The following is a 27627-nucleotide window of genomic DNA, read 5'->3' on the forward strand; positions in this document are numbered from 1 at the left end:
TCGAGTTCGAAGGCGTTGCAGGGTTAAGGCGAGTTTAGCGCTCTATCTGATTCTCTTTGACGGTGAAGGTGTTGAATGGCAAGCAAGCAAGCGAGTAGCTGTATATCTGGGTAGATGCACGTGTATTTGAGAGACGCAGAAACAATGTGCCCTCTGAGCAAGATCAACAACTCAAGAAGCATCCGCGAACCTAATAGACGGATTCATTTCAGTGTCGCGCCCATCGCTGCAAGAAATCCCATGTCAGACAGGAATAATATTAAAGGCTCGGTGATTTCCCGAACCAGCTTTGCCAGTGCCAGCCTAATTAACAATTGACAGAGTAATTGACCCTTTGCGTGAACATCTCCGCATCTGCTGATAATACCACCCATCATTCCATTGATCATCTCGGCTTATCGCTCCTCTTCCTCGTCTACAAATGCCACCCTTGAGCGGACGTACCCTTCGTTTCCAACAAACAATCCTCCGGAAGATCGCTCCGCTCGAGAGAAACAGACGGACAATGGCCACCCAGGTCCCCACCAAATTCGACATCAACACCAGGTACCGGATGAACTCCGGCTACGAGATTCCTGCTCTGGGCTATGGTGTTTACCAGACTCCTGCGGCGACGTGCGAAGAGGTGACGCTGCATGCCTTTCGCGTTGGTTATCGACATGTTGATTCCGCGCGCGCGTACCGCAACGAGCAACCCTGTGCGGATGCTATTCGCGGCTCTGGGCTGAAGCGAGAAGAAATCTTCTTCACCAGCAAAGTCCCGCCGAAGAGTATGGGCTACGAGGCGGCAAAGAAGTCGATTGAGTCATCCTTCTTTCAGACCAACCTCGATTATATTGACCTGTACCTCATCCACTCTCCGTACGGTGGCAAAGAAGGCCGGTGCGGCGCATGGAAAGCGCTCGCCGAAGCTCAGAAAGCCGGGAAGATTCGATCCATTGGCGTCTCCAACTATGGTGTACATCATCTGGACGAGCTGGAGGAGTACATCAAGACCTCTGGAGTTGGCGGCACCATCGACGTTGGTCAATGGGAAATCCATCCGTGGCTTCCGCGCGACGACATTGTGGAATGGTGTCGCAAGCGGAACGTCGTCGTCGAAGCATACTGTCCCGTCGTCCGCGGCGAGCGTGCCAATGAGCCAGTTCTGAAACGACTTGGCGAGAAACATGGGAAGACGTGGGCACAGATATTGCTACGATGGAGCTTACAAAAGGGGTATGTACCATTGCCCAAGAGTGTCACTCCCAGCAGAATCCAGGAGAACGCCGCCATCTACGACTTTGAGCTTGACGAAGAAGATATGAAAAGCCTTCATTTTCCTGACTCATATGCCCCTTGCGCCTGGGATCCAACCACCAGCCACGACTAGATGCTCAAACCGGAACGGTAGCCACCAACGAGTGCTCGGACAGCAGCCCCAGTTTGCTACTTTACCTGCCCACCGCATGTAGCATGCAGAAAGCTTGACATGAGTGAGCGTGGTGGCATTTGAGTCCTGTCTATTGTATTGGTATGTGTTCAAGGCCTCGAATGTACTTTATAACTGAGATGTCATTCATTAAAGTATTTACTTTCCCCCATTGTTCCTGCAATGCGAGAAAGTGAGCGTCTTTCTGGGTGTCGCGAAGCGCACGATAGCAATTTTCTCTGAGATTTCTTCGGGGGTACGGTCTATAAAGAAGAGCCTTCTACAACGGTGTGTTGCCTGAGCGAAGACTTATAAGGCTACTCTTAGTCCACCTTCTGCTAACACTCTGGCACTCTTAATGTCTTGCGGCATGTTGATGCATCTCGGTGCTCTCATTGGAGACACAATCATTCTCTTAGAATCCCACAAATTCCACCTTTACAGCTCATCAGTTTGTATTCCGCCTCTGAAGAAAACTATGTCAATGATACCGGGATCTGAACTCAACTATTGCGAAGAAAAACCGAATTAATTCATTTCCAAACACGACGCTGTTCAGAGGCTCCGCGTGGACAAACCTCAAATTTCCCCACGACCCAAGTGCATTAATATTAACCCTCCATCCAAGGCTCGGCACATAAGGTCATAAGATACGCACTAGTGGTCTCCATTCTCCAATACAAAATGTCCCTCAACAGTTACTCCCAAATCAGAATAAGACAGACAAGACTTCCGGACTGAAATGGTCACTCTTCATTTATTCCCAGCCATCGCTCATGAAGATGACTGTGGAACCGTCGTGGGCAGAGTCTGTGCATCAACATTTGTGTTCTGAGAGGTAAAGACTACAAGGACGGCGCAATAGCTGCAAAGAGTCAGTCATTTTACTCAAGATAGGGTCAACACGATGCGATGCACTCACGCCGCAGTCACCGCAAAGATCTCGTGCTGCTTTGCAGCCGTCGCCGTGGAGCAGAGCAATGCGAACGCGATGGTAAAGGCAAACGCCAACGAGTTCTGCGCGTACCCGTCGAGGTGTCTCAACCTGTAGAGGACCAGGACTGGGCCCATGATCAGGGCCGCAATGGCGATGGTGTACAGGAACCCGACGACCCGGTTGAATCGCTGTCTCTCAAACAGTTGGACATGGATGGTCGAACCCTCGAGCTTCCGGTTCTGGACTTTGTTGCGTAACAAACACTATTTTGCCCACATCAGTCTCGGCCTCCCGGATTCTCGGGACGATAACAGAGAGGTGGAAGGAGGGGTTCATACTCGGACCAAGGACCTGCTGGTCCATGTAAAGAGGTGGCTGACCAGGCCATGGACCCAGGAAGAGTTTGGCTCTCCACCGAGCACGATCAGGTCGTCGATCTTCCTGATCCAGCTGCGGTCCCTGTTTGCGAGGCTCCCATCATTGTGGATCAGACTGACGATGCTCGCGCGGTCTTCGTCGCAAGGTCTCTGCCACTGATACAGTGTTGCGGAGCGCACCAAAAGATCGTCTTAACTGCCATGGTCAGCTCGTTCCATTTCAAATACATCGAGGCGAAGCAAATGGCACACCGTAAGCCTTCAGTTGCGCGTCGAGCTCCTGGAACAAGACTCGACGCACGGCTGGGGTTCGCATGTCGTCGCCGTCCCGGTTCGACAGGTATCGTCGTGTCTTCGCCGACCTGGCGTCCTGCATGTCCTGGTAATCGAGCCGGGACTCCATTTCTCGGAGGATGTCTTGATGCCACAACAGCAGCCGCGTTCTCAGGAATCCGAATCGGCGATAGATCATAAAGTTGGGATCGCTGTCGACGACGGTCGCTATTCTCGGCCATCCTCTGACTGCACACTCGACTAATAACCCATACATCAGAGACATGATCACGACCTCTGGCAGCACTTACGGGCGCGGACGTCGGTGTTTTCCTCCTCCGGTACCTTTCTATCAAGTTTCTGCTGCTGGAGATGGCGACTTATACTGACGAAGCGACGCAAGCAACTCCAATCTATTCATTCTGTTATTTCTGTCTCTGAATGTGTCAGATGGACTCACTGCTGACACTCTCTGGACACTCATCGGTGGTATGAGTTCCTTTCTCGAGGTCGTCGACTGGCATATCGTGGCTCCAGTTGCAACTACTTGTTATAATTCACGTTTTGCTTTACTGGAAGACAATATCGAAGACAGGAAAAGCCCAAAGAGATATCCATGATTGTCGTGCTTGACACAGGCTGCAATGGTGCATTGTTACACACCGTCAGTCGCACGAGGCTAACTCTCGATCTCGAGCCTTGGACACATTCCCGTCGCACAAGATGTACATGCCGTCCTCCCCTGGTGACCTCTCATCCACAGCACCGCCTCAGGTTTAGGTCTACATTTCTTACCCGGCCCCTTTCATCAGCTGACAGTACATGATACCGCCGATATGATTCACGCTCGCTGCTCCAGACTTCCAGTCTCGGTACTGCGTTCCCCATCGCCATGAATCCGAGACCAACCTTTCTTGGCCCAGCCCCAGGCCTTCGCTTTGATCCCTATCCCTTTCTTGGCAGCCTTGCTCTCGTCCCGTTTTGGTTTCTCTTTCGTCTTGTCATAGTCTCTATACGAGTCATCGCCATACCCTTCAGGTCGGATGATATCGGTTTCCTGGAGCCATGTTAGCAACGGGCACAGCTCATGGAAGAATATTCGCATACTTGCACGGTTCCTTGGACGAGCTGTATGTTTGAGTGTGGGCGCTTCCATTTCTTGCCAATCTTGGACTGTTTCTGGTTCGAAGACATTCTATTTTTGCTGGATTTCTTTGGCGGGCTACTCCGGTGCCATTCCACGACTTGTCCTCTACACCGGCGTCCAGGGGATGCATCCTGATGATGATGGCGGGGTTATGAACCGTTCACACCGAAGGCAGCTTCATTCACTGCCTCGTTTGCTGGGAAGGTGGCATCCAAGGCAGTCAAAGGTCTGTTTCAGTGGAGGCAGGCATTGTTCACGAAAATGGTCTACAGAGGGGCTGAACAATCATAAGATGGAGCGATTCACCGCGGTTGGGAGGATAAAGAGCAACGGCATCTGGCTAGGTGCTCCATCAAAGGAGTAGATTTCCAGTGCGAACAACCTACGCCGCAATCGCAACGGGGAAGGAACTGCCGTGAGTAACCTTCTGGTGGCAGTCAACCAGCCTTTTGCGAGGTATGCCGGTTTGTCCTGACGCCCTGACGCCCTGATCCCCGTTGGTGAAAAAAATGAAGCGGATAGAAAAGGTTCCAAACACAGAGACAAGAACAACGAAAGGCCCCCTCAACCCGCTTTCCACAGTTATCCTGGGCTGACTTCATTATGAACGAGGCTTTCGAAGTGAGGACCTGGGCTTACTTTATTGCAAAATCCAAGACATTACCAAAAGGGGGCACAAGAACCTGCCTGAGACAAGAGTCCACATCACTTCACATGCTGAACTTATGTGTGCCTAAATCTTAGGAACTGGTGCAAAGGGGTGCGAGAATCGGGAATCGTTGAAAAGTAGGACTTGAGATGAACTCTTCGTTCGGTATAGAGCGAACGTTCGACTGAAGAAGCAAAAACGTCCTCCTGGAGTCGCTAGCCACCGTACGTTGGTTTGTTCAAGGATATTGCGAAAACAGAGCGCATGCGGCGCCTCTCGAGCACCGCATTATACCCCTCCAAAGCGCGCAGGATGTCATTCAACGGTATAAACCTGACCCAGACATTATCCTTGCCAACCAATAAGTGACTGCCGCTGTCATCTTTCTTGTACACCCGCCCTTTCACCGGCGATCATCTCTGCAGACCCCCATTTGAGGCGTCAACCAAGAGGGCACAGACTGGTACATTTTTGGCAGTCGAGAAGGCGGGCAAACCAAAGCACCGTCGAGCAAACAAGACAATCGCGTTGGTGGTGTCGAACAGTAGCTGGACAAGGAGGATAAGCAGGAGGATATCTCAACCGGGCAGCTGGTCGTTCGTTGGTGTCGACGAACGGATGACTGGCCAAACAGTTCGCAAATAGATGGAGCAAGCAAGCAAGGCGTCACACATATAGGTCTTTTCTCTCCCTTTTCCGCCCATCTCACGCCCAGATGATACGTGACAGACAGAAAGACAAGAAGACATAAGCGTGGCGTGCCTGACCCCTCGAGAGGGTCTTCTGGTAGATAATCCAAACCAAAACCTAGGCCGAAAGAGAAATATTCCTCTGAGAAATACTTCCCTGAACTTCCACTCGATTATCAACGTCTTGACAACCCGTCCACATTTGCTGATATCCAATATCCGACACCGAAACTAGATACCCGAGTATTTTACGCGCGCCATGTTACCTAGGTATGTACATCCAAGGCTGAAGGCGGCTGGCGTTTCGGTCGTAAGTGATGGCTTGGGGTTGACGGCAGGGGACGGGAGATCAGACGCTGGAACAGGGGAAGTTTACAACTTTGAAAAACACGACATAGGACGTGAAGGAGATCCTGAAACGGGACATGCCATGCCCAAAGGACAGGTGAACGGTGTGGTATGGCGCGACTGGGGGAGACAACCTCTGACATAAAGGGAAACCCGAAGACAAAACTAGCATAGCATAGCATAGCATATACCATGATCGTCCTCAATGGCAAAGTGCACATGGATTGATTGATCCTCTCACCGCGACTAGCCTTGCAACCTCATTTATGTACAGTTTTTTTCCTTCTTCCCCCAGTAAACATCTTCGCTCGCTACACCAGCCCTCAAATCTTGACGCTTCCTCTGCTTATCGGTACCAGTACTCTGGCTTGACGAAATCGGCCATGGTCTTTGGTGTTTCGTAGGTGGGACCGTGGTGGTGATCGCCGTGATGGCCGTGGTCGTCGTGAGAGTCTGGCGCTCCGACGTAGTCCATTCTGTAGACACTCCCGCACTCCGGGCACCGTTCAAAGGGACGGTCGCGGGTCATCTGATCAGGGAGGAAGAAGAGAAAAGGTGTTAGTCAGAATCTACGGTTGAGTGGGCTGGCGTTGAGAGCGCGATAGAGGATTGGAAAGAGGTGCGACATACCACGAGCCATTTGACATTATGTGAGTCAGCGGGAGAGCCAGTGCAGCCGACCTGGTACTCGGCTCCAGCTGATTTCACTGCAATGGGATCCTCGAATGTACCTGAACAACACAATCTTGTAAGCGTGTTTGGTCGAGGAACACAACCGTCGCTCCATTTCTCCTGGAGCTGGCCCTTCTCAAGAACACATACCAATTCTATCCGACGGGAGTGGTGACATGTCAAAGATGTCAATGCCTTGCATCTTTCCCAAGATTTCGAGACGTTCCAGACCGGTTGCTTGTTCGAGATCGGTAGGGACGGTACCAGGCGCGGCACCAGGTGGAAGGAGATCGGCTTCGGTTTTGATTTCTGGAGAAGCAGAGTTGCCAAGATCAGTATGTTTTCCCTTTGCACTTGTAATTTCTCTGGGGTACAAGGTCTTCAACTCTTGAGGCCGTCTCATGAGGATCCTTACCTTCAAAAGGAAGAAGTTTGCCCTCCGGATCGCCGGGCTTCGGATCGAACTTGCTTGCTCCTGTAGACATCCATATCAGTCAGTCGAGCTCCGATGAGGCAGTCAGTGTCGAAACAGCTTCTCCGAGTAGATCGTCGAAGCTTCGAGGGTTCAATTACACATACGGCGAGCTGTGATGGTGGTGAATGTTCGGGGAGCGACGCGGACAGCTGACATAGGCACACGCCTAGCGAGAGAGAAAGCTGCGCGTGCTACCGACATGGTGGAGGCCGTTGAGATATGAGGTGAGAGTCGATGGGGGAGGAGTTGTAAGAGCACAGAGGTCAAAGGTCCAAAGTGTCGAAACTGCGATTGAAGTTCGGGAAGATGATGATTGGCCAGTGGGTTTCAGAGCTCATACCACTTTTTACAAGCCGCAAACACCGCCGTTCAGCCTCGTCATAGCCACAGTCACGTGTCAGGCTGAAAAAAAGAAAACAGTTGCTCAGCATTGTGTATAGACGTACGGGCACACTGTCTAGTGATGGTCTCTTGTGCGTTTATAAGGAAATAGTAGCACTGTTACGGCCGGCACTGAGAGTTTAGGCTACAGCAGAACACTGTGGAAACAAAATCGTGTGACTTGGACTTTCCCTCCATGCTTTTACGCCTGCAAATTCTGGGATTGTAAATTTACTGCTGTGTGGCCCTTGTGGAGGTTATAACGCCCTCAAGCTGGGAGAAAAATGTGAGCCCGCGATCGAAGCTGTCCGGGAATACTGTCCGAGAATATTACCACAAATTGTATTAGCTTGTTCTCGGATTTACAGGTACGGTTAGGGTCAAGCTATTCAAGCAGTCGATATCGCGGATAAACAAAGCAAGCCGAGAAGAGAGGTTAGGGACGATATCGGAGAGATACTTTATCAACAATATTTATTGAACAGAATGAAAAGGAGATGAAGACAGAAATTTTTGACCTTGTAGGGATAAAATGTAGCTGTCCAGAACCTATGCTTCTATCTTTCACCGTGTTCACGGGGATTCTGCCGGTGAGGACTTCACAAGTCCAAAGGTAGAAGAAGCTTGAGAGCTCTAGGAGCTGTAAGGGTGGTAGAGATCATGTCCCTCGACGCGGATATCACAGTCTGACCATTTGGATGCCTCCTGCAGGGTGGGACATCAACAAACACCAGGATAGCAAACGAGCTTGTGTTCAATTTGCCCACACAGCAAGGATGATGATCTGCAGATTCGGCAGTCGTTACCTAACAGAATACTTCGTATCCATCAAGTATTTTGAGCTCTGATCGCTTCCATCAACAGGCTGGGTGGCTGAGGAGTCGGCGAGGTCGGCACGTCGGATAGTTGCTGAGCAATCCTCGGAGGGTGTTTGTCCTCTGACGTAGTCCAAGACTCCCGTTCTTGGCACCCCCTTTTCGTCTTCATGTTGCCAGGCAGCATTTTCACCTCCAAACTTTGTATTCACCTCCATCTGTCAAGCTGTTGTGACACCGTCACGATCAACAGATGAATAGTAGGCAACAGTCAGTGACGTGTCTCGGGCAGCGATTGTCACAACAACATTCCACAGCCGATGATTTGGAGAGTCGCAAAATTCTTACTTTCTCTTCTTTCTATCAATCTCACAACATCATTTCTCGAGCCCCAAGGGCTCATATTCTCTCGATGTTTCCGGGAGACGGTATGTACCGGAGATGCCTCCATTCTTGCTCTCATACTCGACCGAAAAACCCACTTGTCCTTGCTATTACTGCAACATGTGGCAGAGCATGATAACGGACTCGCTGATTCTCTTGAGCGTTGATCTGAGCGCGATGGACTGTCAAAGGGGATGTTTCAGCGAAATCAGAAGGTCTCCACGTCAACAGTGTGAAGCTGGAACATCACATGAGCGAGTGACCGCCTGGGTGACCTTCCCGTTGAAAAGTGCGTTGGCCCCACTACTGGTATGTTCACATCTCCATTCTCTTCACACATATTTTACAATTCCGGAATTGTATCTGAAGATCAATGAAGGATGACCGAAGCGAACGGATATCCCCAATCTGCCGCCTCTACTCTATCGGCGTTCATACAGCGATGTAACGAAGTACCAGGGATATCCAATATCCCTGGGGACGGGCTATCACAATGTGATACAACGGCTTCGACTCCTGAATGCAACAATGGTAGTTTAGAGCTCCAGATTAACCTCTCCTATGGGCTCCCTAACTACAACTATCCCGAGGTCTTCCCAATTTTTTTGGGTAGGCTGGGGGTTCAACTCCTGTATTCACACGCTATTGTGCCAGACGTCGTAAACAGACAGAGCACAGCCAGCCATATTTGTGTGATTGATTGATACTTCCCTCATCAGGCCAGGGGCACTCCAGCACAGGTTCCTTGGCAGAATCAATTGTTGAATTTGTATTCCTTTCCATGCATGGCTTGCAATATTTTCGAAGGTGCCGTGAATGTGTGGTGCTGCTGGTGTGTGTACAATATCTGGAAGTTGTGCCGCACCTTTACCAGGAGAATGAATCAATTGATAGATTCACCTCTCCATCAACAATTTTCTCGCCCAGTGTGTCTGTCGACTTTTTCAACTTGATGACTTCCGCCGCGAATGAAATACAGCTACACACAGTGGCCAATGTCTGTCTTTCGCGGTTTCTCTCGCCGGAAAACATTGAGCTTCATACCAGCCTGTGAAAGGCCCCTTTGAATGAGACATGTAGCCGATATTTAGTGGCGGCCTGGTGCAGGATCTAGATGCTTCAATTTGCGAGTCTTGCCTCCCTGGCTCGTGTATCCCTGGGGTCGGTCTCACTATTGTCAATATCTTCATGGCTAAATATGTTACAGGCGGTGAATGTATTCGTGAGGCTGCCGAGGGAGAGATTCTGTTCAAATGTTCCGCGACCGCTGTCAGACATCCTCTATGGTGAAATCGCGGATGAGGGTAAATTCGCAGTTGTCGAGTTGCAGGGTAAAGTCTGCGCTGCAAGCACACCTTCCCCATCCTGTTTCATGGCATCTTACATTTCGATGTGGATCAGCTAACGAGGAAGAGTAGACAGTTTATTTGAATCCAAAATGACATGCCCGTCAACATCCAACGAATCTCCTCCCCCCTCTCAAGATCTAGTTGTATTAATTGGGAATGAAATGCGTGGGAAGACATCAAACGTCGCTGTTCTCTGCTGAGCAGTGGAGCCACCCTTTACACCGTCGTTCTCCCCCGAACAAGGATCTACATTGCTCCGCATTGTACAGGGTTCCCCACACTTATACATCATGGAAATATTGCTCCTTAACCGGTTTATGCTTGCCGTGACGATCTGTTGCCTCTTCTAGCCTGGCTGCAGCAAAACAAATAGGCTATATTGCATTTCTTAACATGGAGAAACAACTGATGCAGCATTCGGGGCTGGTACGGCTGGATACCTCCAAGTCCTGCCTCGGTATTCGGTGTAGTGTTTTCCATATGTCAAGTACAAAGGCACAATGCGGCCTCGATACAAATTTGATTTCTGGAAGAGAAACTCGACCACTCCATACGAACGCGAAAGAAGAGAGTTGACAGCGTGCTAACAACATGTGGCCGTTGCTATCCTTGGGTTGCGGCCTTTTGGGGTTGGTCTTAGCTGATGTGTCTGTCTCTATCTCAGGCACCGACCCATTCTCTCTGCATGTCACATCAGACCAAGGTATCACAGTGGTCAACAAAGCTATTCTCGGCGGCGATACAAACAACACAGCAGAGGCAGTATCTGCTTCCAATGATGGTGTGGTCGCCAACAGCGGAGGCCTTATTGATTGGTCCCTCGTCCAGCCCAACGTCGTCAGAATTCAGTACAACTCTAGCGTCGCGTTTACAGGGGCACAGTTTACAGCTGGCCCTCACGAAAGCTTTTATGGCGTTTGGGAGTACCCCTGGAACAATTCTCTGACCAACAATGGCGTGGAGTTCGATCTCAAAGGCGTTGGAAACGCGCTCGGCGTTAACTGGGACAACGCGCGAGCGCCTGCGTTCTACAGCAGTGCTGGCTACGGAGTCTATGCTGACACGTTAGATATGGGATCCTTTCAATTTACTCCGGCTCAAGCACAGTTCATCTTCAACACCAGCAGTCTGACATACTACATTATACTGGCAACCACTCCGGGAGATTTCAAGTCGATTATTGAGACATATACGGGACTCTCGGCACGCATCACCATGCCTCCGGACGCGGGGTATGGTCCGACTTTCTGGTCCGACAATTTCGAGACAGATTTCCATGGCTCCGTGTCCAATGCGCAGCAGAATTACTACGATGTCATCGATCATCTCTACGCCAACCAGATCCATGCCACCTCCATGTTTGCGGACAGGCCCTATGGCACAGGAAACTATTCGTGGGGGAACTTCGACTTTGATCCAGTCTACTACCCTACACCCAGAGAATTCATTGCGAATCTGTCCAACTGGGGCTTTGACTTTCAAGTATGGGCGGCTAATCGTGCGTTCTTGGACACGGAGCTCTACAATGCGTCGGTTGCTGGTGGATGGCTATTCCCCGGTATTAACCCAGAGTTCTTCCTCGGACCAGCCCTGAACTTGTCCATTCCTGCCGCGTATGAGTACGTGCTCAACAAGATGGCATATTTCCCGTCGGTCGGAGTCAAAGGGTTCAAGATTGATCGTGGTGAGGAAGGGGAGATGCCAGGTAAGCAAATTGATCAGACGGCGGCTGCCATTTGTCGTGTGCTGATGAATCAGTCTGGGAACAAAATATCCAGATGCGACTCTTCGAACAGATCTGCGAAACGGTAATGGCCAACAAATGGGGCAAGTCCGGGTTCTACAGTTTCGCCCGGTCAGTCGTTGACCGTTCGCGTTCTCTGACCAATGTTTGGAATGGCGACTCTCATGCAAACTTCACCGGTCTCCGCTACAGCATTGCTTCTGGTATTCGAGCCTCGTTGCTCGGATTCTCTACCTGGTCTTCCGATACCGGGGGATATGTACGTTCTCCTAACCTCGTTGCGGACCAACCTACGCCTGAGCTGTGGGCACGCTGGATGCATTTTTCGTCCTATTCGCCGGTGTATGAAATCATGGTCGGCACTAACCATACCCCGTGGTATGCTCCATATCCAACGCGACTTGTCTCGGTGCTCAAAGCAACCGCAAATGAGCACCATGCGCTCATACCGTACATCAAGTCCTTCACTTACCAGGCGACGCAGACCGGTATCTCTGTCATGCGTGCTCTGTTCTTGGAAACTCCAGACGACACCTTGGTGTACGATACCACTGATGCTTATTTCTTTGGCGACAGCCTTTTCGTGGCCCCGATCGTCCAGGAAGGTGGAACGCGGGACGTCTATTTCCCCAAATCCTCGGTGGGCAACCGGACAGCTCGTGCGTATCTGGAGTACTACAACAAGACTGCGGTCCATCAGGGCGGCTCTTCAGCCACGGTCAACCTGGAGTGGGAGTCCAACCCCGTTTACGTGCGTGAGGGGAGCATTGTAGTCCGGGGCGACACCTACCAAGGCAACAACAAGTGGACGCAGAAGTGGCAACCTAGCCTCACAATCGAGGTATTTCCCAGCTACACCTATCCCACTTCGAGCTTCCCATACTACAACGGAATGGAAGTGGTGAACATAACACTGTCATCGCAATCCACGTCAGGGACCGTCGTTGTTCAATGGGATGGCGCCTTGGGTATCCCTAGCCCTCCACAAGTCGTTTTCTATGGAAAAAGCGGAGCTCAAAATGCCAGCGTAAAGACCACTGGTGCTGGAGGGTCAGCCCAGATCACGGGCTTTCAGAGCGTATTCGGCTGAGAAACATAGACAAAATGTAGATTCGTGGAGTATGTTGGTCGAACCGCGCGCGGGAGAGATGCACATCGCCCCGGGGATAGCAGAAACGCTTAACGACATTATGATAGAAAGTATACAAGGTACCAAAGTACCCCGTACAGAGTCATGATGAAGCGACAAAGAAGCCCCTGAAAGTGGCGGCGCCAAGAAAATTCTAGAAGGCGTGGCGGATTTATAATAGTCACGTGCATCCTGCTAGATCTTCAAGCACGTGATCATGTCTGTCGTCCGACGCGACTTTATTTCTGCAATGCCATGGCATGTTTCTACAACCATCTTTGCCATACTCCTCGACGCTGCATTTAACTCACCACTTCAAGCGCATTGTCACATCTTCACTTGACAAAAGATAATATCGCGACAAAGACACAACTGTTATTAAACACATCAACCATGGCAAACTATCTCGCTTCCATCTTTGGAACAGAACAAGACAAAGTAGGTTCCTCCCAAAGTCTCCAATTTTACGAGAAACCAGAACTGACCGCATCTTACAGGTCAACTGCTCCTTCTACTACAAAATCGGCGCTTGTCGACACGGCGACCGCTGCTCGCGCAAGCACGTCAAACCTTCATACTCGCAGACGATCCTTCTTCCCAATCTTTACCAAAATCCGGCCTACGACCCCAAGAACAAGATGAACGCCTCCCAGCTGCAGAATCACTTTGATGCCTTCTACGAAGACTTTTGGTGCGAAATGTGCAAGTACGGCGAGGTTGAGGAGGTGGTTGTCTGTGATAACAATAATGACCACCTGATCGGCAACGTGTATGCGCGGTTCAAATATGAAGACTCGGCACAAGCGGCCTGCGACGCCCTCAACAGCAGGTGGTACGCAGCGCGACCGATCTACTGCGAGCTGTCACCGGTCACGGATTTCCGGGAAGCTTGTTGTAGGTTGAATTCTGGCGAAGGGTGCGTCAGGGGTGGCTTCTGCAATTTCATCCACAGAAAAGAACCGAGCCCTGAGCTGGAGAGAGAACTGGAGCTCAGTACGAAAAAGTGGCTGAAGATGAGGGGCCGCGATGAGAGAAGTGTGACGAGGAGCCCAAGTCCAGAGCCAACAAGGAAGAGATATTGAGCAGCTCGACGCATACGGACTTCAGACGCGATCAACCTTTTGGCTGTCTTATCGGTGCATGTCGCTTCTCCCAGTTATATGGAGATAGGGAGACTTGGAGATGGAGTGGTTCATATTTCGCGATCACTGTTTTCGAAAGGTTACCTGCGCTTCTTTCAACCTGACTGAAGAGTCTGTTCGCAGAGCCCTTTTTGCTGCGGGATGTTGAGCAACAAAAGCCTTCCAATGATGACCGAGGAATCTCTGAAATACCGGCTCAGACCAACACCAATACAAAGGACTCGATGATCCGTCGAAAGGACGTGCAGGTCTTGCCCGATTCTCCTGGACAGATTTGGTTGTTGTATGGCGCCGATCTGCCGGTCCGAGAACAACCTCGTGTGGCTTGCTACATAGTCTTCCGCCGTGTCATCTCATGTGGGCAACATTATGCATATCACGAACCCACCACCGCCAGGATCCAACCTGACACGTTAACTCTCGGGACATCCACACAACACCTCCTCCCGCCTTGGTTGTCTGGTTCTGCATGACAGACTCTGGAAGATGAAGGAAAGCCAGGACTCCTGCGGCTCTTTGCAAAAGAAAATACCTATTTAGCGATACCACTACCTCCAGAAAACGCCTTTACACATACAATACTCTCCAAGCAGGCACCACACGGTCTGACCCGATTTATCATACTCCTCCCGCGGTGCGACAGGGAGTCGAAGGGAATTCCTGAGCAATCGTCCAAACAAGTGCTGTTCGTGCCGTACCGCACCATACTCCCCATCTTCGTGCGCCACATGTGCCGCAACATGCGCAGGGCTGTTGAGATTGAAGGGGAACATCGCGGCAGGGCAAAAGTCGTTCGGTCCAGATCCAGGTGTCGGTCAGAAAGTTGCGCGGATCCTTCTCTTGTTCATGTATGTACTTTTATGTAATGTATGGATGCACCTGGCTGGCAGTCCAGCGACATGAAATGGGTGCATAGCACTGCGGAATTTCTCTTCAGCAGGTAGAGAAGAGAATGGGACAAAAGACAGTTTCCCCTCCATTGCATCTTTTCCTAATTCTAGTTTTATAGGCTCTTTACGTGATACCCGATATTAGATTTATGCTTGCTTGTGCTTTTTCTTCCTCATACGTCGATATTGACAGCTCGAAATACAGAGTCTGTTGTTTGGTAGGCTACGAATGGTTCGGTTCGTGGACATATGTGTGTGTAGGTGTAGACTGGGAATAGTTTGATTCTACCAATTGCTCTATTGTGTCATTGTGTCTAGCAGCTTACAACGGCGGACGCAACCTGCGATCCGCCGGTAACGGGATATCAATGTTCGTCGTTAAGTCGTCATGTTTCCGTGTTGCTCCATTCGCCCAGCTCCCTCTGCTCCCCCAAACCCCCAGCTGCTCACCTCCAGCAAACCCAGCCGCTTCGCTGTCACATCTCAACGCTAGCCTCTCCAGTGTCCAGGCGTGTCCCTCCTGATTCCACCTCGAGATGATAAATCTGACCGTATTGAATGCATGACTCTCCACAGAGGTCCCAAAAGCCAAGCGATCGATTTGTGTTGTTCTCCTAGTTCCTGGCTTCCGTTCGAGGCAGAAGTGAGGGAGTTGATGGTTCGTACATATATTAAAGTTTCGCGGGCAACGGTGGTAATCTGAGTTGTCATGCGCCCGGCCTTCTGGTATGTCTGATTCTTTGCTGGTGATGCCCGCATTCAAGAGAGTCATGCTCCCTTGTTGGTTTCAGGACGACTTGTCCTTGAATGGGCCAACCTTTGCCCACCACAGTAACACAAGGACAATGCCCACGATGGCCAGTATAAAGCTGATGGCGATGAAGCAGCCTATCATTCGGGTCCGACGTTGTTTCTTCCGATTTCGCTCGAGCCATGTATCTCTGTGAAAGGTCGTTAGTCCGTTCACCTCTCCAAAACCTCCGTGCTATCTGCCGCTAACGTACGTATGCCTCAAAGGCGCAGTAGAAGACGCAGTTGAATTTGACCTGGTATCTGAAATGGTTCCCTTCTCTTCATCCAAATGTACTGCCATTGAAAACCGCCGCCAGAATGCTGGATCTCGAACACCTGCCGCCATGACGCTTGACGATTCAGTGATAAAGCAGGTGTGTGTCTAACGACGAGTTTCGGCGATTGCGCCCGAGCAATATTCCAAAGGGTTTCCAATGTCGGAAGACCGGCGAGCGGAAATTGAATGATATCTGCAGAACGTTTCGAGATAGAGCGACACAACCAAAAGGCACAAAAAGGTGGTACAAATGAGTGGACGATCCTGAGGCACAAAGGAGTGAAGTGCCACAGACCTGAACGACGACGAAGCGGCAAAGAGAATCAAAGACACCGTAGGAAACAACAGATGGTGCAGGAGCCGCCTTGATCACATTCTGGAGAAGCAAGAAGGATTCAACAAGGCTGGAAGGAACAAACTTGCGCGGAATATGGCAGATGGAGCTGACAGTCGTCGCCAGAAAGCTCCGCAATCCAGGTTCAATGCATCTTTCCCGTTCCAAGGACTGTGAGGTTCCACAAGAATTTGCCTTTTTAATAAAGCATCGCTGTTTGTTTTTTGCCCACCTTGTCTTTTTTCTCCCTCTCTCTCTGGGTTTCGTTCAACAAATTCGCACAATTTGGTTTGTTTAATCAAAAACCCTGGTCGTGGCGCGTGGCCATGTGGCATCTTCATACACCTTTGGTCAGGCTTTCCCTGTGCAGCAAACGGTTGGCGTCATGGACGAGGGTATGAGGGTGCGCCAATCAGTGTGATCGAGCGCCCAGAGATGGTCCGAGGGGCCAATTTCGCGCCAGATCGAGAAAGCCACTGGTTTAGGCAGGGGATTTTCGAGGAGCCACTGGGAGCCCAAGGCAGAACTATTGATTGGGCTGAAGGGGAATGGCAGTTGAGAAAGCAGAAACGACAATGGTTTGGGGACAAGAAGGAATGGTGATGGATGGCGGTGGGTTGTGGAGATGATGGGAGATTAAAAGGAAGTTGGATGTCGGTTCTCCATTGGTGGGGAGCTTGGAACCGCAGGCGCCTCATTGATAAATCCTGACTGCGAAACGCGAAGCCCAGACGCGCCAACGTCATCATCACCACCAACCAAACGATAGAGGTCGCAGCATCAGTCTACAGTACGAGGTAGATACAAGGTACAGACAGAAGTCCGGAGCTGCTCGGTGCTCGTATCTTGCTTCAGAGTCTTATCTTACCTTCTAGCGAACTCAGCACCCGTCCTTAAAGCGACGATACTCCACACGAGATCCCAGATGATACTTGAGAACTCATCAAAAGTTGACAATCCCGTCCCCGTTGCGAATGCACTCCGTAAGCCGTAAAGTCTAAAGTGAAGTTGGACCCGCCGATCCTAAACACAGTTACTAGATAGCTGGAAGCCCTCCCGACGACCAGCCAGTGCCAGCCTATACCCGAACAATGGAGAGATAGCCGTGCAGAAGTCAAGAGATATGGGAGATTCTGACTGGACTATCTTGCCGTAGATCTCGCCTTGTGCGTTGCCTATCGACGATCGCTGCACCACTGGTCAACAGCGTCCAACGCCTCTTCGTGAGAGAGTAAATTGAGTCTCCTTCTTACACTCAGACTATAGCATTGTGTTCGCGCAAGACTTTGCCAGAATATCGATGGCTTGACGACAATTTAGAATTTGATGTTCCAGGCATGATGCTCCTGACCATGGCTGTGGAGTTCTACAACTATCCTTGTAAGGCTAATCTGCATGTCAAGCATGAATCGTCTTGATATAGCAGATCCCAGTGGCAGAAGCCTTCACTTTGGTTCGCTCCTTCTGACGAACGACTTCCCACCAAGGCCAACCAGTTCGTCGCAGCTATCGAAATCTGCTCGTTTACTTTTTCTTCTTTGCCGGCGGATTGGTCTCAATACCCTGGTGCGACACGGACCCGGGCAACTTCTCCCAGGGCGCAAAGACATTCTTGATGCTCTTCTTATCGAGCACTTTCCTCAGCTCAGGGAAATGTCTGCCTAGGACATCTTTCATACCAGTATCCTGCACCCACTTCAAACCTTCCTTAGTATACGTCGCAGCATTCCATTGGCCCGCAATGAAGCGATCGCTCTTCAGTCGGCGCGACGCCATGAGGATGAAGATGCGGAATGCAGTGTCGCTGAATCCGAAGCCTGCCGGCACAGGCTCGCTATGCGACCCCACCAGCGTGTCCACCAACTCGATGTCACCGCCATACGCGTCGGAGAGCGCCGCAGCCAATTCCTTATTGCCTCCAGTCAGCTGCTCAAAGTTCTTGACTGGTGGCATGTGCAGCAGTCGCCGGAATTGGTTGTATCGTGGTACCCCGCGCTCACGGTCTCGAAGGATATCCACGGTACCCATGTCTCGATGCAGCCCGTCAGGCGTGGTCAGATTGCGGAGGAAGTCGGGATAGTTCGAGTTCGTGATTGCGCCAGGATAGTTGATGCCGAACGAGTAGAAGGCGTCAGCAAAGGTGATGTCACCATCGAGCGGTTTCTGTGCGTCGCGGAAGAGCATGTCCTCGACACGTTTGCAACTTTTCAGTTCGCCGTCACGAGCATTGAAAAAGGCAATTGTGTCTGGAATGAGAGAGTGCATACGGTAAACCGAGACGAACTCCTCGGTGAGGGAATACGGTACACCGAAGTGATCGACTCCGGAGCCTGGGATGCCGCTGATGACTTCACTTGTCTTTGAAATACGACCCAGCTTCTTCGTCAAGGTCTCGCCGACAAGACCCCACCAATTCGCATTCATGGCGATCTTGAGCGTCGGGTGAGCGAGAATGGCTGGAGTCCATTCCACAGTGTGTATCTTTGCCATCAACGCACAGTTGACAAGACGAGCCTTGTCAAAGATCTGGTCGCCAGTCCAATCGGGGTAGTTTCGCCTCAGCATGTCGCAGATGGAATTGTGTTCCAGCGCGAAAAGAGTGTGCAACATCTCCATACCAATCCACCAGTTGTTGTTGAACCCCGTCAGCGGGTTGTTCTCAGCATCACGCGGCAGGAACTGTGCTCGGCCATCCTTGGTGAGTAACAGCTTGCCGTCGCTGTGTTTGTTTCGCAGTGTTTCTGTCACGGCCTCACTCGAGCCATAGATCTGCGAACTGTCCCACCACGCCGTATTGACATTCTTGTACCCTGGGCACCTGCGGTCGGTCTCGCTGAGAATTTGATCTGGTTCCGTCTGTGGCAGCTCCATCTTGCCATGGGGCCACTCATCTCCATGAGGCAGAGGTATATCGTAGTTGTTCTCGCCCTATGTTTGTATATATCAGAATTGCTCCCTCTTCTGAAAGCTTTTGCCACTTACACTTTCATGGAAGAACCAATCATGAGTTTGGAATTGGATCCACGCAGCAGCGAGTAAGTTCAATGTTGTAGCTGGAATAAAGGATTTTCGTGCCATGAAGCGCTCGCTCAACTATTATGGCGCGACAAACATGTTAGCATGGTACCTCTGACGAGAAAGAAGGCTCATATGCCGTAAATGTGCTGATTCGGCTGGTTCACTCGGTATGAGACAACTCACCATCCTCGGGTTTGGATTCCAAAGATCCTCATCGTAAGGTTTTGGGCAAAAAGCTCTGGGAAAATTGCGCCCTAATCGCATACCAGCGCATCCCATGAGTGGCATTTCAGTTGAGTTGAACTTGCCCTCTGAGTTGCGGGCAGTTTCGAATCGCTTGTCGGTCATGGGAACGGTGGATTGAGTGCCTTGGGCAGTTCCAGAAGGGTAGGCATCATGTAAGTTGTACTGGCGAAGCTCGACACGCAAAGCGTCCAAGTTGAGCGCACCGACCAAGCTAGGGAGCTTGTGTCATGGGACAATTTTGTTGACGAGGTGAAAGATGCCCACAAGCAACCGGTCAGTGAAGCTGGCCTTGTAGCTGGGTCTCACGGCTTCGTCCATGTTGGCGGGGGCTATTGATGGTATTCGAAGGAGAAGGACGGGCAGGGCGTTCGCATCGGATGGGAGACGGTCTGAATATGTAAGAAGGGATGAAAGATACCAGAGTCGATGAGTGGAAGTGACGCTGCGCCTGCTCTGGGCTTCAGCTGCTCACTGCTGCACATGCCCATCCCTATCAACCCTGTTACGCAGTCAAAGCCAGCCACGCTCCTTCCTCCAAGACGCCTTGTTGGGGTTAACCGGCTGCCTGAAGCTGAGACTTGCCTTGCATCCCGTTCATCCTGGGAAGGGGTTGATGTACCACCTGGCGTGGTGACCAGGTATTTGCCAAGCCGCGACAGACAAGTTACAATATTGACTGGCTCGGTTGCGCAGCCAGGCCTCCAGCTCGCATGCAAATCCCTCTCAGCTTATCCAGCTACAACACGAGAGTTGGTCAGAGTCCAGTTCTTCTTGGTTCCTGTGACCCCGATCCTCAGCTTGTGTAACCAACACGTCGAATCGCTGCATATGCCAACCTGGACTTCGACATGTGCGTGGAGGAGCAATATCAATTCATCTGATCATCCTTGGGTGTCAGCCTTCCATCATCCTTTGAGTTGACAGTATCCAGACACACCTGAAGTCCGAGAGTATTCTGCATCAGTACCTCAATCGCCAGTATGCACTTGACCCTTACCAACATTGCGAAGACCGCGTTCACGGGAGGCTACCGCGACAAGTCCACAGCAACATCCCACCACGATGAAGAAGATCACAGATACATTCGCGGCGACATCGAAACTCGTGGCCCGTGTCCCGGGCTGAATGCATTGGCGAACCAGGGATATCTGTAAGTTGCATTGTCCTGCTTCTTTTCCCCCGAAAATGTCTTGCGCTGATTCTAGTGTAGACCACGAGACGGCAAAAACCTCACCATTGCTCAAGTCCAACATGCACTGGAGACCGCCTTGCACATGTCACCTCTTGCCGCCGCTTCACTTTGCAGCAGTCTTCCTCCTCTGTTGCGTAAGGACGGTACATTCGACCTGGTTGACACACGCCGCCACAATGTCATCGAGCACGACTCCTCCTTCACTCGGCTCGATTTCCACCAGGGTGACAACTACACTTTTCAGCCAGATATGCTGCAGGCCATGATCAATGATGCGGATGGCGGACCCGTCACTCTGCGATCGTTGGCGAAGACATTCATCCGTCGGGACAAGGAGAGTCGGGCTGCAGGAGCTCCAAGGTTGCCCTTGAATCTCTGGTTTGTGCGAGTGTTACAGGCAGTTGGGGTGATGAACACGGCTCAGACTGGTGGGATCTTGACCAAGGAAGTATTGCATGCTGTTTTCGCCGAGGAGAGGTTCCCGGAAATCATCCTCGAAAACCCGACACCGAGGACTGTCTTAACATTGCTTGGGAATGCCTTGGGGATGATGCGATATGTCATATTCGGGCCTTAGGACGACTAGAAGCAGTCGAAGCACCTCTTGAGTATTATTACCGCCGCATCAAGGTTGCGAAGCTCGATTATAATTTTTTTCGAATTCTGCAAGGCTCTAATCTGCCCAAATGCTCCCCAGTACAATTTTCCGATATATTGCCGATAATCCTGCATGCCCTGTTTGCCTGTTCAATCATCCAGTCTTTCACCTGTCTTCGATTGACAGGAGTTTGTTTTCAGCCCAACGCTACCTCAGACCCAATACATTTGCTTCAAATCTCAGTCTGGCGGGAGAATTTACTACTCCGGAGCCTGACCCTTTGTCCCAGTCTCCCTCGGCAGTTCACCGGCGGCAACCTCCTCGATGGCTTCACGGAGGATGCCCAGGCCCTTTGCCATGTCTTGCTCGGAAATGTTCAACGGGGGGATGAACCGCAGGGTATCGTAGATGGAGGTGGTGAGGATCAGCATGCCCTTGTCCATGCACCTGGCCTGGACTTTGGAGGCGAAGCCCTTGCCGGACACGAACTCGATCGCCTGCATCAGCCCGAGCCCGCGCACGTCGTGGATCATGTCGCCAAAGTCGGCCTTGGCCTGGCGCAGCATGTCGGCCATTTCCTTGCCGCGCACGTTGACATTCTCCAAAATCTTCTCCTCCTGGAACGCCTTGGCCACGGCGACCCCGGCCGCGCACGACACCGCGTTGCCCGCATATGTCCCGCCCATGGAGCCGGGCTTCTGCGTGTCCATCAGCTCCTTTCGTGACACGATCCCGGACAGCGGGAAGCCGTTTGCGATGCCCTTGGCCATGACCAAGATGTCGGGCCGGACGCCCCAGTGCTCGATGGCGAACATCTTGCCGGTCCGACCGAACCCGGATTGCACTTCATCTGTCACCAGGAGGATGTTGTTCTTGTCGCAAATCTCCCGGACCCGGGCGAGGTATCCTGGCGGAGGGGGAACGTATCCGCCTTCTCCGAGAACGGGCTCGATGAAGATGGCTGCAGTATCTGATGGGGCAGATTCTCTCTTGAGAAGGAGCTCCAGCTGAGTCACGGGATCCATGCAGCAGTTGTCGAAGCCATGTTTGCTGGTATGTTGAGCGATGGAACACTGCGCACAGTAAGGGAATGGCACTGAGAACACTCCTGGCATAAGCGGCCCATAGTTCTCGGAATAGATGGTCTTTGACCGCGTCATTGCCATGGTCCCGAAGGTGCGGCCGTGGTAAGAACCCTGCATGACAATGATGTTCTGCTTCTTGGTGGCATGGCGAGCCAGCTTGACGGCCGCCTCGACGGCTTCCGAGCCCGAGTTCCAGAAAAAGAACGTGTCGAGGGATTTGTGCGGCATTAGCGGCAACAGCGACTCAATGAGCTCAAGATAGGGTCTTTGGAACGCAATATTGACCTGAGCATGGACGATTTTGGCGGCCTGGGCTTGAACGGCCTTGGTGACGGCGGGATGGCAGTGACCCAGATTGGCCACGCCAATCCCGCAAGTGAAGTCGAGCATCCTCTTCCCCGACGCCATGGTCACATAGCTCCCCGATCCGCTTTCGATGACTTCTGTGGAGAGACGTCCAATTCCTTTGGCCACATGGCGAATGCCAAACTCGGCGAGCTTGGTAGCGCTCATGGTGGTCGAGGCTTGTGGGTGAATGGGTCTCCGGATGCAGTGTTGGCTCCTCGAGTAGCAAATAAGAAGCCAACGCAGTGACCCAAGAAGACAAGGATAATCTCTAGGTAACCCGGCTGCCCAGATCTCGAGTATTAGAGGCTTGGAAACGGACAGGGAAAAAATGAAGCCGCTGGTGGTTGCAGTATTTTGGCCTGGATGTTGATTACGTTTAACCTTGACGTCATTGGCCAGCAGCGGACAAGAGCGGGTAAGTGACGTTCGGGCTCTTTGATTTTCCGGCTCCGGGATACAAAATGTCAAACAAGCTTCGAGTTCCGTAGCACAAGCAATTGTGCGAGATAAGTCGTCAAAGCTAATAATCAAGTGCCAGACTCTACAACATACTACTACGGGACACTAGTATCTCAGTAGCTCGGGCCTCAGCTGTCTAGTTGTCGTACCCAGTTCAAGAAAGCCACGAGCTCTGCCTGTCCTCTAGCATTTAACAGCCAGGGAGCTTAACAGCAAACCTCCCCACAGGAGCAGAGGTCTGAGCCCTGTATACACCCGTTCTGCTCATATCTTGATGTTCTCCTCTGGTTTTGTGTGCTCCACAGTTGCTTCAACCTTCTCGGTCATCAACTCTTTCACGCCCTTGAGGAACCAAACGCCGACCAGGGCAAGGACAACAAAGGGGATGATGCTGGCCCAGGCAAGTCTGTACGCGTGGGCATACGCCCAGTGGCTAGCATCGAGGGTCTTAGCCTGAATGGTCTCATTCATTCCTGGGACTGTGGACAGGCCAGTCCCGGCAGTCAGGGCTGTTATGAGGGCAGGCACAGATGACTCGGGTAACCCGGCTGCGACTGCGGCATTGCCGACCTTGGTGGGATAGGATTTAAGCTTGCCGTTGATGATGGCATCAAGAACTGCCGAGCCGAATGCTCCTCCGATAGCGCGGGCAGAGAAACCCAGACCAGTTGCAGTGGAGAGGAAGGCGTGAGGAGCGGTGAATTGAATCAATGCCACAATGAGGGTCAAAGGACCGGATTGCCCAAGGCCGGACAGAACATTGAACCCAATTTGAGCATTGTTCATGCTAGGTGTGATAACGGCATAGCAGATGCAGCTGGTAATCACAGTCCATTAGTGTGGTGTTTGGCGAATGACGTGCAAGCACTTACACAGCGAGGAATATAATGAAAGTCGCAATCAATGGAGACTTCAAATCCTTGTACTTGGTAGCGTACAGCCTGCGTATCTCGTTAGCACCTGCGACTACTAGAAGTGCCGCACACTCACGTTAGGGGGATGGACGCGAACAAAGTCACAAGATTGTAAGATAGCTGTCGGATGGAGATTTTCCATGCATTGGTCTGGAAACCGAGGTTGAGCACGATTTGAGGTGTCACGCTGTTGACGGCGCTGTAGAAAATCCAACCCTCGACTGCAAAAGCAAATACCGAGAGGGCGAAATTTGGTGACCCCTTGAAGAAGACGTGGGCGACAATTCCATCGGTCCGGCCTTTCCATTCTGTATTCTAACGTCAGCGAGTGTGATAGCAAGAAGACGCCTGTTCTGCGGTGGTACAAACCATAAATACAGAAAATAGCCAAGAATCCGAGTCCAATGCCCAGAGGAGCAGCAACATGGACATCTGACCAGGCGTAGGCACCTCCTGCCCAGTCCAATGCCAGTAAAAGCAGTGTACAAGCCACGATGAACATGAATGATCCAATGGGGTCGATAGCCCAGATGTATTGTTTCAGTGACATCTTAGGGTAGTCGGAGCGTCGAGTGGGATGGTAGAAAAGGACGAGCCCGAGAAAGGTAGCGGCGTGGAAGGCGGCTTGCATCCAGAAGATGTCTCGCCAGCCTGATGGACTTTGGTTTGTGACACCGCCTGATCCCAGACCACCGATCCTGTAAAAGTTCGGTCAGCAAGTGGTGATACATCTTCATGAGTCGGGTGTAGCGTACAGTCCACCCACTGCACCTCCGAGAAAGGCGAAACCATTGGCGAGGGCTCTGTATTTGAGAGGCAGGACCTCGCTGGGAATGGCTTGGACGATGGCAATCGTGCTCAAAGTCACCCCAATGAGGATACCCCCTCCAATGAGCATGGACATTGAGGTTGCCTTGGCTGATATGACTGCACCCGCAAAGGCAATGAGTGGCGGGATTGATGCTAGCCATTTCCGATCCAGGACATCACTTAGACGACCGACGATGGGAGACAGCACGCTCTGCATGAGCAACGGCCCCTCTGATTCTCAAAGTCAGCAAGCGGGGGCGGTAGTCAAAGCTATCCTCTGTCACTCACGAATGATCCAGCCTGCAATTGGTGCATCGCCCAAATCTCGAATGATGAAGGCAATCACAGACCCAGCAGCCACGACGACGAAAACTTGAGCCATAATGGCAAAACAGGTGACAAAAACGACGAGCCATGATCGCCAACTCAGGTTGACGTGCTCAGCCTCGTTGAGCTCTTGGATATGTTGCATGGGAGCCTCGAACTCTGCGGCCCGTTGTCTCTCAATCTCTTGAATTTGCGTGGCATTTTCGATGTTTTCGGTCGTCTGTGAGACGTCCTTCTCAGCCACCATCTTGTTGAGTTTGAGTATCCTCGGAACTAAAGGTGAAGAGCGACAGAAAGGGAGGCAGGGAGCGATGTTGGTCAGGGGAATTTTTGTCTGGAAGCCTTCTCCAGGGAGTTATAGGCTGTCCACGGACCGGTACGTATCATGTTCGACTTCTTTTGTCCATGTTCTGGCCACCATTTTTGCCCCGGCAGTTGGTCTGGGGGCGTTCACCGGGCACACTCCGTTGACCTCCTCCACAAAAAGCAGCAAATTTCAGGCATGCGGTGGCTGAGGATGGGGCAGGATAGTCAATCTTGGGGTACAAGCTAACTGTCAATCGTCCGTCTAAGTTGTGATGATGCATACTTTGGGGGGTATTTTCCGGGACTGCATCTGACCCGCACGTGGCGATGATTCGGCGTATTCTGAGCGTACTTGTACGAGGAGGTGTTTGGGGGCACGCGGTGCAAGCAGTGGGTAAAAGCCAGGATGGAAATGGAGGTGGATGGTGGAATTGTGGCATCTTGCGGAGAAGCTGGAGCTGCTTGTGGGGTCCAATATGTCGACGATGTCCTGTTTTGACAAGTGTCAGTCGCCTGCGCACAGCTCGCCGGCTTTTTTGATACCCGAAGGATTTGGCCACAGCTCTGAGGCGTTCGGAGCTGCGCTGGTTCTCCGTGCTATGATTGAAGCACACTTCAGTGGTCGGAAGGGATCCCTTATCAGGGCATCCTTCAGGCGGCCTGCATGACTAAGTCAATATGTCTGACAACGCACCTGTCTTGCTGTTGCTCGTGAAATGGTGGATGGGTAGAGCTTCGAGATATGGGACAGTATATGCGACGAGAGTGTGGTCGTAGGCCAGCGCTCTCTCTCCAACGCTACAAAGCTGCGTGACAACTCCAGACACTACAGTCACCATCAACACCTTCATTGAATAAAATCTACGCTTGCATTAATTTCTCTTCACTGTCTAGTGAAGGTCTAGAACGATCGCAACAGCGACGGTGAGAAAGACAGCACAACTGAATGCTTCACTTGCGTGTCTTCACTATTCGCTTGACTTGCATGTCTTCGCTATTGACTTCACTGTCATGGATCCTTATGCACTCATGGTGATTTTCTTGCTCGACACAGTCACAGGCAAGTGACGCATCTTCTCGTGGTAATTGTACTCAAATTCACTCTGAAGACTCAACAATATCTAATGGGCTCACAACATTCACTCGTTGATTGTTACATCCGCGAGTCTGTCACTACTACTCTGTTATAAATTCCTCCTCAATATTTTCTTTCTTTCTTTCTTTCTCGCTTGACGACTGCTCCGTGGCCTGGTTAGACAATTCACACCATCATGGATGCACCAGACCTCATACAGAAGGTCAAACCACAGGCACCAAGATCCAAACCAGGCTTCCCCCAGATGGGAGTTTTTCGCTCCACAGTCGCGTCAACAGTCGCGTCCACAGGGAGTCCTCTGAAGATTCGGGACGTTGAACATGGAAACAACGATACAGACCACCCTATGCTGAATCCTGTGAATGTGCGAAAGAGACCAAATGCTTCAGCTCGAAAGGACGAATGGGAAGACAGCAGTGGCGCGGAAGGAGACAAGCATCAATCTGGAATTTCTAACAGCCCCCCGAACAAAGGGAGGGTCATTAACAAAACACCTCGATTCAACAAAATCTCCAAACCAACGGGTGAAGAAGTCAAAGAGTTGTCTCAGTCAAGTATGTCTTTGATCCATGTCCACCAACGCCTTCCTTGGGTTTGATATTGTTCCCTACCGACTGCTACTGACACAAACCTATTCAAGGAAGCGCCGTAGATTGGCGAAACCGCAAAGAAGTCGAAGAAGCTTACAGAAAGAAAGTCTGCGCAATGATTGACGATGACATCCTGGACCAAGTCAACGCAGAAGGAGGCATCACCCCAATCGGAAGAATGTACAAGGCTGTCTGTTGGATGCTGGAGCGACAAAATGTTGACAATGCACATGTTACAAACGAGGCAGGTCAAGAGGACATCACAACCTTGAGGGCTGAAAATGAAGCAATGAGGAAGGCGATCGATAGAGCCATGCAACTGCTGGAGTCCGCATGAGCCAAGGATTCTGATCTGTCGCGAAAGATCTTCTGGTTGACTCTGTGCTGGACTGGCTTTGCTACGGAAAGAGACTGTGCCAGCAC

The 27627-nt window shown here is 51.3% G+C and overlaps 12 protein-coding genes across 12 annotated transcripts; 5 read left to right on the plus strand and 7 right to left on the minus strand.

The window, feature by feature from the left end:
• Nucleotides 1-505: 505 nt before the first annotated feature.
• On the plus strand, nucleotides 506-1372 carry Z517_00170 (uncharacterized protein; the record flags this gene model as incomplete). The annotated part of the gene is made up of 1 exon (XM_013433136.1): nucleotides 506-1372. One exon carries the CDS (start codon nucleotides 506-508, stop codon nucleotides 1370-1372), a length of 867 nt encoding a protein of 288 aa, XP_013288590.1.
• Nucleotides 1373-2329: 957 nt separating this feature from the next.
• Nucleotides 2330-3284, minus strand: Z517_00171 (uncharacterized protein; the record flags this gene model as incomplete). Its single annotated transcript, XM_013433137.1, has 3 exons — nucleotides 2330-2611; nucleotides 2687-2916; nucleotides 2978-3284. 3 exons carry the CDS (start codon nucleotides 3282-3284, stop codon nucleotides 2330-2332), a joined length of 819 nt encoding a protein of 272 aa, XP_013288591.1.
• Nucleotides 3285-3839: 555 nt separating this feature from the next.
• Nucleotides 3840-4192, minus strand: Z517_00172 (uncharacterized protein; the record flags this gene model as incomplete). The annotated part of the gene is made up of 2 exons (XM_013433138.1): nucleotides 3840-4055; nucleotides 4106-4192. 2 exons carry the CDS (start codon nucleotides 4190-4192, stop codon nucleotides 3840-3842), a joined length of 303 nt encoding a protein of 100 aa, XP_013288592.1.
• Nucleotides 4193-6177: 1985 nt separating this feature from the next.
• Nucleotides 6178-6988, minus strand: Z517_00173 (cytochrome c oxidase subunit 4, mitochondrial; the record flags this gene model as incomplete). Its single annotated transcript, XM_013433139.1, has 4 exons — nucleotides 6178-6360; nucleotides 6462-6562; nucleotides 6654-6812; nucleotides 6919-6988. The coding sequence occupies 4 exons, from the start codon at nucleotides 6986-6988 to the stop codon at nucleotides 6178-6180; spliced, it is 513 nt and encodes a 170-aa protein (XP_013288593.1).
• A 3510-nt stretch (nucleotides 6989-10498) lies between these two features.
• On the plus strand, nucleotides 10499-12741 carry Z517_00174 (uncharacterized protein; the record flags this gene model as incomplete). The annotated part of the gene is made up of 2 exons (XM_013433140.1): nucleotides 10499-11612; nucleotides 11666-12741. The coding sequence occupies 2 exons, from the start codon at nucleotides 10499-10501 to the stop codon at nucleotides 12739-12741; spliced, it is 2190 nt and encodes a 729-aa protein (XP_013288594.1).
• A 432-nt stretch (nucleotides 12742-13173) lies between these two features.
• Nucleotides 13174-13862, plus strand: Z517_00175 (uncharacterized protein; the record flags this gene model as incomplete). Its single annotated transcript, XM_013433141.1, has 2 exons — nucleotides 13174-13218; nucleotides 13278-13862. The coding sequence occupies 2 exons, from the start codon at nucleotides 13174-13176 to the stop codon at nucleotides 13860-13862; spliced, it is 630 nt and encodes a 209-aa protein (XP_013288595.1).
• Nucleotides 13863-15599: 1737 nt separating this feature from the next.
• On the minus strand, nucleotides 15600-15950 carry Z517_00176 (uncharacterized protein; the record flags this gene model as incomplete). The annotated part of the gene is made up of 2 exons (XM_013433142.1): nucleotides 15600-15753; nucleotides 15817-15950. 2 exons carry the CDS (start codon nucleotides 15948-15950, stop codon nucleotides 15600-15602), a joined length of 288 nt encoding a protein of 95 aa, XP_013288596.1.
• Nucleotides 15951-17739: 1789 nt separating this feature from the next.
• Z517_00177 (uncharacterized protein) lies at nucleotides 17740-19797 on the minus strand (the record flags this gene model as incomplete). Its single annotated transcript, XM_013433143.1, has 4 exons — nucleotides 17740-19143; nucleotides 19198-19308; nucleotides 19417-19698; nucleotides 19744-19797. The coding sequence occupies 4 exons, from the start codon at nucleotides 19795-19797 to the stop codon at nucleotides 17740-17742; spliced, it is 1851 nt and encodes a 616-aa protein (XP_013288597.1).
• Nucleotides 19798-20459: 662 nt separating this feature from the next.
• Z517_00178 (uncharacterized protein) lies at nucleotides 20460-21248 on the plus strand (the record flags this gene model as incomplete). Its single annotated transcript, XM_013433144.1, has 2 exons — nucleotides 20460-20629; nucleotides 20690-21248. 2 exons carry the CDS (start codon nucleotides 20460-20462, stop codon nucleotides 21246-21248), a joined length of 729 nt encoding a protein of 242 aa, XP_013288598.1.
• A 281-nt stretch (nucleotides 21249-21529) lies between these two features.
• Z517_00179 (4-aminobutyrate transaminase) lies at nucleotides 21530-22867 on the minus strand (the record flags this gene model as incomplete). The annotated part of the gene is made up of 1 exon (XM_013433145.1): nucleotides 21530-22867. One exon carries the CDS (start codon nucleotides 22865-22867, stop codon nucleotides 21530-21532), a length of 1338 nt encoding a protein of 445 aa, XP_013288599.1.
• A 558-nt stretch (nucleotides 22868-23425) lies between these two features.
• On the minus strand, nucleotides 23426-25459 carry Z517_00180 (uncharacterized protein; the record flags this gene model as incomplete). Its single annotated transcript, XM_013433146.1, has 6 exons — nucleotides 23426-23978; nucleotides 24034-24102; nucleotides 24152-24383; nucleotides 24445-24773; nucleotides 24831-25116; nucleotides 25174-25459. 6 exons carry the CDS (start codon nucleotides 25457-25459, stop codon nucleotides 23426-23428), a joined length of 1755 nt encoding a protein of 584 aa, XP_013288600.1.
• Nucleotides 25460-26789: 1330 nt separating this feature from the next.
• Nucleotides 26790-27541, plus strand: Z517_00181 (uncharacterized protein; the record flags this gene model as incomplete). Its single annotated transcript, XM_013433147.1, has 2 exons — nucleotides 26790-27168; nucleotides 27255-27541. 2 exons carry the CDS (start codon nucleotides 26790-26792, stop codon nucleotides 27539-27541), a joined length of 666 nt encoding a protein of 221 aa, XP_013288601.1.
• Between the last annotated feature and the right edge of the window lie 86 nt (nucleotides 27542-27627).

The sequence above is a fragment of the Fonsecaea pedrosoi genome (assembly GCF_000835455.1).
Source record: "Fonsecaea pedrosoi CBS 271.37 unplaced genomic scaffold supercont1.1, whole genome shotgun sequence".
Lineage (NCBI taxonomy): Eukaryota > Fungi > Ascomycota > Eurotiomycetes > Chaetothyriales > Herpotrichiellaceae > Fonsecaea > Fonsecaea pedrosoi.